Genomic DNA, 10172 nt, shown 5'->3' on the forward strand with positions numbered 1-10172 from the left:
AGTTTCCGATGAAATTCCTCCGCCCCCAGGCCGTAAATAATGACGGCTCCCTAAGAGACATGAACCTCGTACAGGAAGAATAGAGTTGTCTCCAGCATAGACCCTCGAGTTTCTCGGGGGTCTCAGGGTCTATGCTTCCAGTCCTTCTTGGAGGAGACGTGGACCCATCGGGTCCTCAGTCTCCGATGATATTGATGATGATGATGATGATTAGGCCTAAGCTTAAATATTTAAAAATGGAGAAAAATAAAAATATATTTGGACTCTGTAAATTTTGTTGTTGTTGTTGTTGTTGTTGTTGTTGTTGTTATTGTTCTCTTTGCAGAAAAGAACAAAGTAGGCCTATAAGCTGTGAAATTCAATACAGCCTAACTATACAAAGATGTACAGCCAAAGTTAGGCTCTGTACCTATCATCGACCCTCGAGAAATTTTGCAGCGCATATGTATAGTTAGGCTGTAAGCTTATTGAATTTTGCAGCGCATACTTTGTTCTTTTCTGCAAATACTGTCAACAACAACAACAATAATGATAACAACAACAAAAACGACAACAAATTTACAGAGTCCAAATAGATTTTTATTTTTCACGATTTTCAAATATTTAATCATCATCATCATCATCATCAATATGATCGGAGACTGAGGACCCTATGGTGGACCTAGTAACTCGTGGGATAAACGTGATAAACAGTGTTGTTTATGAGCTGCAAACAACCGAAGGTCCGGGAAATGTCGCTGCACTCTTATTAAAATGTTTGTGAGGATCTCATTTGGGAGAAGCGTGAGACGAACACAATGACTGCAGAATGGTGCAAGCTGATCAGGTGAAAACGTGAACCACGGTCTTCTCTTTGCCGTCTGTGCTGTCTTCTTTCTCTTAGGAGAGAACCATTTGGGGGGGGGGGGTATGGAGGAAATGGGTAAGGGAGCAAATTTTTTTTCCTGTCACAGTGACAGCAATTTTTTTTTCTACTGTCAGAGCTGCATCAATTTTTTTTTTCAAATGGAGTAGCAATGCAATTTTTTTCTCTTTGTCATCAAGTTTGTGATGCGTTGTATATAGGGAGCCAACATTATTTACGCCTGAAACGCAGAAATTTCGAGTGACCCCCCCCCCGTCAACCATGATGAATTTGAGTATCTCCCCTCTCTAACTCTGAAATTTTGACTGATCCCCCTCCACTCAGAAAAGTTAAATACAAATACATGTATTTGTAAAATTTACAAAATACAGCAACAGTATATAAAGACCTTTGAAATCCTGATGTACTCTGCTAGACTGTCATCAGTTATCTTCATGATGGTTCAAAAAAGGTGAACCCATCAAAAGAAATTCAAAGTCACAGTAAAATAAAGATATAAAAGCTCACGCAGTATCAACCATATAGTATATGTTTAATTTGGATGGGTATTATGCATATGACAGGGTTTTCACTAGGATATCTGACCGGGCAGAATTTGAAAGTACAGGGGGAGAACACGCGAGAGGCTTAGGGGAAAGTGTCACAGGGGCTTTCCCCTATCTTGCATGGAAATTTTTAAGATATTGATGTGTGCAATGGTGCAGTCTGGTGCAATCTGAGAGGTGTTTTTAATTTTTTACTAAGTGAAACTGTTAGAATACCCCAAGGGGGAGAGCACGAGAGGGGGTTTCCTCCTCTCGTATTGGAAATTCTGGGAAATTGATGTGTTTAATGGTGCAATCTGAGAGGAGTTTCAGATTATTTTGCACTCGCTAAAACTGTTTGAAAATGACATTGAACACTGCAATATTTTTTACATTTTGTGTATGATCAGTGTTTGTGTCACAATATTCAACAACCAAACAATAACAATACAATTTGTAAAAAACAGTTCCGTTTGCCAGAGACTGAAGATAAATAAATATACAGGAACGGAAAATCTGTGACCTTCTTGTGTCATTTCTCCAGCTGCCAGCTTCTAATGAAAAGCATGAATATGGTATGTTTAACTGTCAAAATGGTCATTGAACTGAGGTAAATGAAAACATGTTTCTGTGATAATAAAGGATGAAGTCACAACAGTTCAGTTTTGTCCTAAATCCTGTGAAAATTTTGAGAAATTGATGTGCGCCACGGTGCAGTGTAGTGCAATCCGATAGGTATTTTAAATTTGTCTTTTACCAGTAAAATTGTTAGAAGACCCAAGGGGGGGAGAGCACGAGAGGGGGTGCCCCCTCTGACATTGAAAATTTTGAGAAATGGATGTGTGCAATGGTGCAATCTGAGATGTGTTTCAATTTATTTCGCCAGAAAAATTTGAGTAACCCCGCCCCGTTCTTCCTCTCCACATTTGAGTAACGCCCCCCTGAAGTTTTCAATTTTTTTAGTGACCCCCTCCCTTGTATTTCATTATATTTGTTGTTCCTCAATTTTCATCGTCAACATGTACATCTTCCTAATATATTTATATTGAGAGAGTAATATATTGATTTTAACACTAGTTTATTGACTCCTGTCTTGTGTTTCAAATTTTCACAATTTACAGAAGTCAAAAAGTCCCCTTTAGATAGTGCCTATGCCATTGAGATATTGCAACAGAAATCCTGAAATATGATTTCTTGGGTCAGAAAAGGGAAGGAAAACATTGAGTGCACTGAGGTGTGAAGTAGACCTATGTAGTGCATGCTTATATCATAAGTGCTGGGAAAAAAAACATAAGAATTGCTTGTGGTAAAAAACATTGCTGCGCACCGGCAAAGAATACATGAGAATAGGGTTCCAAATTTTGCTAATTTCTGGTGCATTGTGACATTTTTTTTTCACTTTTGTCTGTTATGACAATTTTTTTTTCTCAGGCCATGACAGGATCAATTTTTTTTTTTCTTCTATCTCACCTGGCGACAATTTTTTTTCCTCAAAATCCTCCATACCCCCCCCAGAAATCAAATGGTTCTCCCCTTACGTTTCAGATTCCGATTCTCGTTAGCGAAACCGGATGTGGATTCCACTACGTCTACCACGTGACAGAGTTCTGGCCAATCAATTAGGACCTTACATTTTGCGTTCATCTTTGATAGGTAGTTCAGAAGACTGGCGCTTACTCCACATTTTAACCTTTGATTTTACCAAAAATGTCTGAGGATAAAAAGGTAGGTCACGGTTCTTAGCTTCACTAGGCGGCATTTATGAAGATCTTGTCAAGAGATTTTTGACAACCTGGATTAAATAGTCATTCCAATGCCGGAACGTAGTTTTGTTTTTGCCGCCATCAGTCTTTGTGTTCGAGTGCAGCGTGATAGCATCATGCGGACTCGAAATGACAGTTCGGATCGTTCGTGTTTCGGCTGCATTCCGAAAATGTGGAAGTTTTGCCATTGCACCCAGCCCCGTTTGAACTTTCCGTAGTAAAACGTCACTAACGAAGCAGGAAGGAAGGCTGATACAATTTCTTTCGCTATTTCTCAGCAGATGCCCTTATTTGTTCCTTGTTAATCGTCACGAGCGACGGCGTGACATGCCAAAATATACACATTGACATTTCCAGTTATTAACAAGACTGAAGATTAGCGGACATAAATACATTTTGTTAGAATTATTAGTAAGAGAGTCAACACACACCATCACTCCCCATCAGGGCCCCCTACGTCAGTCCCTTTTAGTTCGCAACCAAAGGCGTGTCCACTAATCTTCAGTCGTCCCTCTTCCTCAACAGTAGCTTCTCTCTCACCGTACTTCGCTGCGTCAGCGTTCTTGTCACAAAATACAAATTCAAAGAGCACATGATGAGAAGCACATTGTATTGTCCAACAAGTCGCTAACAGTGAATGATGCCATTGTCATATGGTTGAATGGCCGATCGATCACCGAAAGTTTACAAATTACATCATCCACCCAGCTGATCCTGTACTTGATGTGCATTACTCCACCAATCAATTTTCCAGCAGACGCCCGTGGCCCCTCCCTCAATCTTCCTGCACCTTTCTGAATTATTATTAACTCTGTACCCGACGTTGTTTCTACAGGATGTCAAACCAGAGGGAGGAAGTGAGCACATAAACTTAAAAGTGACTGGTCAGGTGAGGATAGCAAGTAACTGCATTTATATACCATGTTTTGTCATGTAATTCACTGCTTATCACCTTGCTTTATTGGTATCAAAGTGCACTGTCATCATTCCAAACACGGTCCCTCCACAAATTTTGTGGAGGGACCGTGTTCCAAATAAAAAAAAATGTATGCATGTTTCCTAACCAACCCTTGAATAACTTGCTGACCCTAGACATTTTTTCGCATTTTCAACAATTTTGAATAATTTAACAAAATTTACTGTATTTTGTGGGTCTCAGCCTTCAAAAATATAAAGTGAAAATAAACTCTGACCTACCTACCCTGATTTTCAGAGGCATGTTTCAGGAAACAAATTTTTTGCGCAATAGAATTGACCCTTCCATGTAGACCTATAAGCCATATATCATGTAAACAATATTACCTTTTCTCTTCTTTTGTTTTGTGAAACGCCAATGCAATAATCAGTAATATTTGTAATATATATACATGATATTTGCAGTTGTAACACGGTATGTAAAAATAGGTCTTATTTCAATTTAGGACTCATTTTTGTGATTTCGGTGAAACAATGTTTTTGTTAAATCTTTTGACAGAGGTTTTGGAAATTACAATATTTATATATGTTCAAAATCATGTAAAATTGTATTTGTTTATGCCAATGAGACGATGTATGAGACATACTCTCATTAAAAGTGGCCTGTTGGCTACTGTAGTTGAACAATATAGTAAATTTTAGGGAAGTCCATAAAAAAAATGAAAGGCAAAATGTAGATGATTTGGTTTGAGTGAAGTAATGATGGCTTTACAGATTGCTGTTGTCTGCATCATATCAGCTAAATATGATCATGGAGCTTTGTTAAAATAATGATGTTGTAAGTTTGTATATTTGCTCATTTGATCACATTATCTAAGTTTTTCCAGTATACTACCAAATAAGTGATCATCTAGGTTTTATACTTTATTCACCTTTGAAATCTACTTAAAATGCATCAAATACTGTCTGCTATGAAGAGCTCATCTAACCCAGAATAACAAATCTCCCTCAAATATGTATATTGTGTCTTGTCTGTTACATTGAGATACATAATTTGGTCTATCATGACCATTACAGCTGATAAGATAACTGTCTAGGCAATTTAAAAGTCAATTTTAGTGCAGTATTCTATTTGTTGCCTCAGAAAACTCTTCCTGGTGGGCAATATTCAAATCAATATCAGTTTGTTTTAGAACAAAGTATGTAACATAATCAAATTAAGGAAAATGTTTAGTGAGGTGGAGTGTTCATTGTACAACATGCTTAGTTAATATTTGGATGCATGTAGACAATTTTCATATCATTACTGTGCTCTCCAATGCAAAGCATGATATTGCTGCATTGTCAGATTCAGCCTATAATTTCTTCTGGCCTTCATGAAAACTGAAAACTTATCCAAAAGAAAATTGAAGGCTCAATAAACCATATGTTTGGTGAATTTTCCAAAATGTTGTTCCTATTTGTACTGTCATTATCATGATAAAATAAGGTATATTATGTTCAGCCCATCAACATACGGTAGGCTGTATGTGTGCAATGTCTGATGAGTTTGTGTTGTACTTAAAGGGAGGGTGTCATGGGAACTGTGCATGTGCGACTTTCTTGTTTACAAATAATGAATTTCATGCATGATATCTAGATGCATCACACCAACATATCTGCATACATGTTTTAAGTTTCATCAATCGCCAACATACCCTAGATACAGTGTTTACATTGGTCGTAGGGGTCCTTTGCAACCTTTGAGCCGAGTTCCGACAACACTCTCCCTTTAAATCTGGTTGAGAATTGAATTTCAGTCTCAACTATAATTTAGTTGTGAACAATGACATTGCATCTTGTACACAATACATTGTCTTAAGAAAGCCACTACTTTATATATCAACATACTTTCAGGAGAGGAAGAAGAAAATGTATGTCTTCTCAAACAGAATTAATGAAAATATCATGAAAAATATCATGAAACGTTGCTGCTGTTGGCCCTGTCACTTGATGCAGCAGCATCAACATATACGGCAAAAAGAAAAAAATATTATTTTGTTCTCTTATTCCAGGATGGTACAGTTGTGCAATTTAAGATAAAAAGGCATACACCTTTAAAGAAACTTATGAACGCATATTGTGATAGGCAGGTAAGTGTAACTCAATAGTATTTGTATGTTCTTTATGTGGTCTTGCATGACTATGGTAATGTACCTTAGGTTAATATACCTGGTGTGCCGACAGTGGTGGTACATATTATACGGTCAATACCATCACCTCACTTTCTGTCCTCCCAAACTGTTTTTAGTGTGTGAGTTTAGAGACAAACCATCACAAGTGTTGGTCCTTATCTTCAGCCAAAACTTGCTTTTCATTGTTGGCACAAAAGGTGTACTGACTCTAATAATTTCTGCAAGTGCTTGTAGTGTACAAAGAAGAAATGACAAAATTCTGTGTAAAGTTATAGGAAGTGCTCCATCTTATGCCAGTGGTTGAGAAGTATGCTAATGTGTGGGTACAGGAACCAGTGAATTTTCCTTCCGAGCAGAAAGCCATTAGGGTTGTAAACATGTGAAATGTCATGTGACTTATTACTGCTGTTAGATATTGAATTCTAAGCATCTAGACAGCTTTAAGAAGACAACAGACATTTAATTTATGATATGACAAAGGAGTGCTTAGATTTTGACTTCAAAAGAATTGAGATAACGTAGGGATGTGGAGGGGAGGAAGGGTGAAAGATTGGTCACAGAACTGAAGTATTACTGATGGCTAGGTTTTAAAACTTTCTTTCTTCTTTATTTTGCTAACTTCTTGTCTTAGGGTCTTCGGCGGAATGCAATTAGGTTTACATTTGATGGCAATCCAATCAATGAAGAGGACACTCCATCACAGGTGAGACGGCATTTATGATATTTTCATTAATTTACCAGGATTTATTCAATAAGGCACACTCATCACTTGATACTGTCGCTGTTTTTATGATTTGTGTAAGCCACTTTCAGTGTAATTGCATGCCCATTTGTATCTAAGTGAAAATGTTGTCATGTCTCGAAAAGCATACTGTTGTATATTGTTATGTGTTAATACTGGTACCATATAAAGTTGTGTATAAATGTCTAAGTTGACAGAACGTAATCTTGTACATAAGTAGGGTTGTGATCAAAGTAAGTTATGCTGTCTTAGCTTATGTTTGCTAGTTCTTGCAAGAGATGGTAATGCATTTCCCATAACCAGGTTGTTCCCATAACACTGGTACTTTGCAAGGACATACTTAGACTTGGTTCAAGTCTGTGATTTGTGAATGTTTGAGTGGAGTTAACGCAATGATTTGTATTCTGCTTTCATGTGAAACGCGCGCGTGAGTGGACGCGATGAGTGGAGTGAACGCTATACAGCGGAGTTTCACCCGGAATCACAGACTTGGCTTCTTGCAGGGTTTGCGTTGCTATAAATTATTCATGAGATGACGTTTTCTTTACTCATATATTATTCATAAGATGACATTGCTAAATTTTACACATTAGGAGGAGTTACCAATTGACCCAAACGAGACGTGCATAAAACTCACATGGCGTTGTTGACAAAATGTCGAGTGCGATCACTCCCACAAAAGTCAGCACGACCTCTGTTCTATCACCGAAAACGCGTTGAAAATATCTGTGTTGTTTGTGGGGCCCATGTTACAAAATGCGAAAATCGTGGCCGGTTATTCAAGGATGGAAAAAGACACCGTCCTTCCAGTTGTAGCCTCTTCTCTTACGTGCCCAAAGCGATGGAAATCAAAACAATGTGGAGCGACTTCGTATGTCAGTGATTTTCCGCTGCCGGTTGGTGCGCAGACGAACACATCTTTTCCCTCAATGTAACTCTCAACAAGCTTTCTTTGGTAATCTCGCATGATTAGCGGTGGTCGACCGATCAGTTGTAAAACGCGGTTGATGTACGAACTTGATGCCATTATTCGCCCCGATATAAAACGTACTCGATGTCTTGCTTTGCACGGAGATGACAACAAACTTTTTAATGCATGCAGAGGTTTATTAGTAAGCGTTCTTCTTATTGGCCAGAATAACGGCGGGGGCTGTCAATCATTTGTATTTGCTCTACGTCACTGTGTACACAGTCCGTCTCACCGCCTGTACTTTGCAAGAAGTCCAAGTCGGTGAATCCGGCAGAAACTAACTCACTACTGCGCAGACTCAAACGTGACGCATTCAATCGCTGGGAAAACCTGGCCCGAGCTGCCAAATTCCGGATAGGTTTGTACGAAATAGGAGAGACACAAGAGAAACTATTATAAATGATTTTATTTTTTTAAAATTCATCGACTTGAACCAAGTCTAGGACATACAGTGCGTAATAAAAATTGTTTGATTTCATGTGAATACTTTTTCAAAGTGTGACGCAAAAACTTAATTTTTTTGAAATTTTTTTGCCTTTCAGCTTGAGATGGAAGATGATGATATCATTGATGTATTCCAACAGCAAATTGGAGGCCACACATAATGGTACAACGTTTTAATGTTTCCGGGAATAAGCACTGTTAATATGTGGATAAAAGACTGTACATTGAACATTACGTTTCCGTCTTTCTTTTTATAACTGTGAAGATCCTGAGTTCCACTTTGATCCATCAGGAATAACGATTTATGCTGTTATTATCCATCATAGCCATGCTACCCAGACGTTTGGATAAGGTTATCAGAAGAATCTTTCTTTGATCTGCCTCGTATGGTAGTTTTCCAAACACCTAGTAATGGAAGAATGCGATTTCTATATTCCTGATCCTAGACTAGACTTCTTAATGTTGTATAACAATCTATAAAATATATTCAGATCTTGTTATTTTTTGTGGGTGGGTGGGGAGGGGGGAGCTATAAAACTCAAATTTCACTGTCTTGCAGTTTGCAAATGCTGACACGACTGTAGCCTTAATGCAACAGCACTGACATTTTTGAACTTCTCATCTGACCAATAATAGTGTAGATCAAGATGGCGAGATATATTTAATGAAGTTATCATTAAAACATTCTATGTTCTTCATATGACCATGTATTTAAGTTGTGACAATGTTTTTCATTTTTGTACCACAAGCACTCGGGATTGTGCTATTCTGCATTGTGTGTCTCTATTATACATGATACTCAAGATGGCCTCTGCCAACTGTAGCTTTACATCCATAGTGTAGGATAAGGGTCATGTGAATAGCATGTCTGTTGAACGCCATGTGTGATAGAGAGAGTAAAGTATACATACATACAGTACTGATAGTCATGTGCAGTGTGGTAGATTGATTGAATGCCTGCTTGAATCTACAAGCTACTGTAAACTGACATGTCAATGAGAACTACAGAAACCCCAGAGGTATCCACAGTGTCCATTGCCGGACAGGAAACTCTCATTTCAGATCCCTAGATGTATTGATGAAATGATTGACACACTACATTTCTTGAAAGCCTGGTTGTTATTTGAAATGTCATGGCAGTTTCAGTACTTAAGTGTCTTCCAGCACAGGAAGACACCAAATCATCTTGTGTTAGTCATGCTACACCGTTTCCAAATCACACATGCTTCTCATCTCTTGACATAAGTGTACAGGGTGCTTTTATGAATCATTGCTTTAAGACAAAGCGCTGTCTTGAAGACTAAATAAAACTGCAAGTATGAGCATATAAAATGTGTGTACATCATTGGTTGGTATTTTAACCTTTTCATACCATTTTCTGCTATATACGTCCATTTTTGCCATAGAATTATCTAATATGTTTTATGTGAATTTGACGATGACAGGCAAAATTGATTTCAAAAACTAAGTGTCAAGACACCAAGTTTTATAAGTGCAAGTGACAGAATAAAGTTCATATCTATAAATAGCAATGAGTGAAAAACAGATTTGATATGCCCTGTTTACTAGTGTTAGGGTTGCAGTTTCTTTTTCATCACTTACATACAAAGACGAGAATTATTAGAGCTGTGCATCACCCTGATAAGCACAATATCAACATTGGACAGTTGATGTGTAGTAATCTGAATCTGACTTATCAAATTAATAAATTAAATCATCAGTGCCTAATATACAACAGCATACCTTTTCAAGGATCCAAAGGTGACATTTCAACA

General features: G+C 37.8%; 2 protein-coding genes across 3 annotated transcripts in view; one reads left to right on the forward strand and one right to left on the reverse strand.

Moving 5' to 3' along the window:
* LOC139130833 (fatty acid hydroxylase domain-containing protein 2-like) overlaps nt 1-3685 on the reverse strand; it is a 25640-nt gene extending 21955 nt beyond the window's left edge. Inside the window, exon 1 of one of the 2 annotated variants that reach the window (XM_070696629.1) lies at nt 3582-3685. The gene's annotated coding sequence lies outside the window, so the exon portion shown is untranslated. The remainder of the gene's footprint in view (nt 1-3581) is intronic. The other variant, XM_070696628.1, reaches the window with a different exon arrangement.
* LOC139130834 (small ubiquitin-related modifier 3-like) lies at nt 2967-9107 on the forward strand. Its single transcript, XM_070696630.1, has 5 exons — nt 2967-3114; nt 3988-4041; nt 6122-6199; nt 6873-6944; nt 8496-9107. Exons 1-5 carry the CDS (start codon nt 3097-3099, stop codon nt 8556-8558), a joined length of 285 nt encoding a protein of 94 aa, XP_070552731.1. The 5' UTR covers nt 2967-3096; the 3' UTR covers nt 8559-9107.
* Nucleotides 9108-10172: the final 1065 nt, after the last annotated feature.

The sequence above is a fragment of the Ptychodera flava genome, chromosome 4 (assembly GCF_041260155.1).
Source record: "Ptychodera flava strain L36383 chromosome 4, AS_Pfla_20210202, whole genome shotgun sequence".
NCBI classification, from domain to species: Eukaryota; Metazoa; Hemichordata; class Enteropneusta; family Ptychoderidae; genus Ptychodera; species Ptychodera flava.

Bases quoted from the DNA above. Each gene is read 5' to 3' on its own strand.
- LOC139130834 (XM_070696630.1), top strand. The intron at 4,042-6,121 runs GTGAGGATAGCA...CTCTTATTCCAG, and splicing joins ACTTAAAAGTGACTGGTCAG to GATGGTACAGTTGTGCAATT. The intron at 6,200-6,872 runs GTAAGTGTAACT...TTCTTGTCTTAG, and splicing joins ACGCATATTGTGATAGGCAG to GGTCTTCGGCGGAATGCAAT.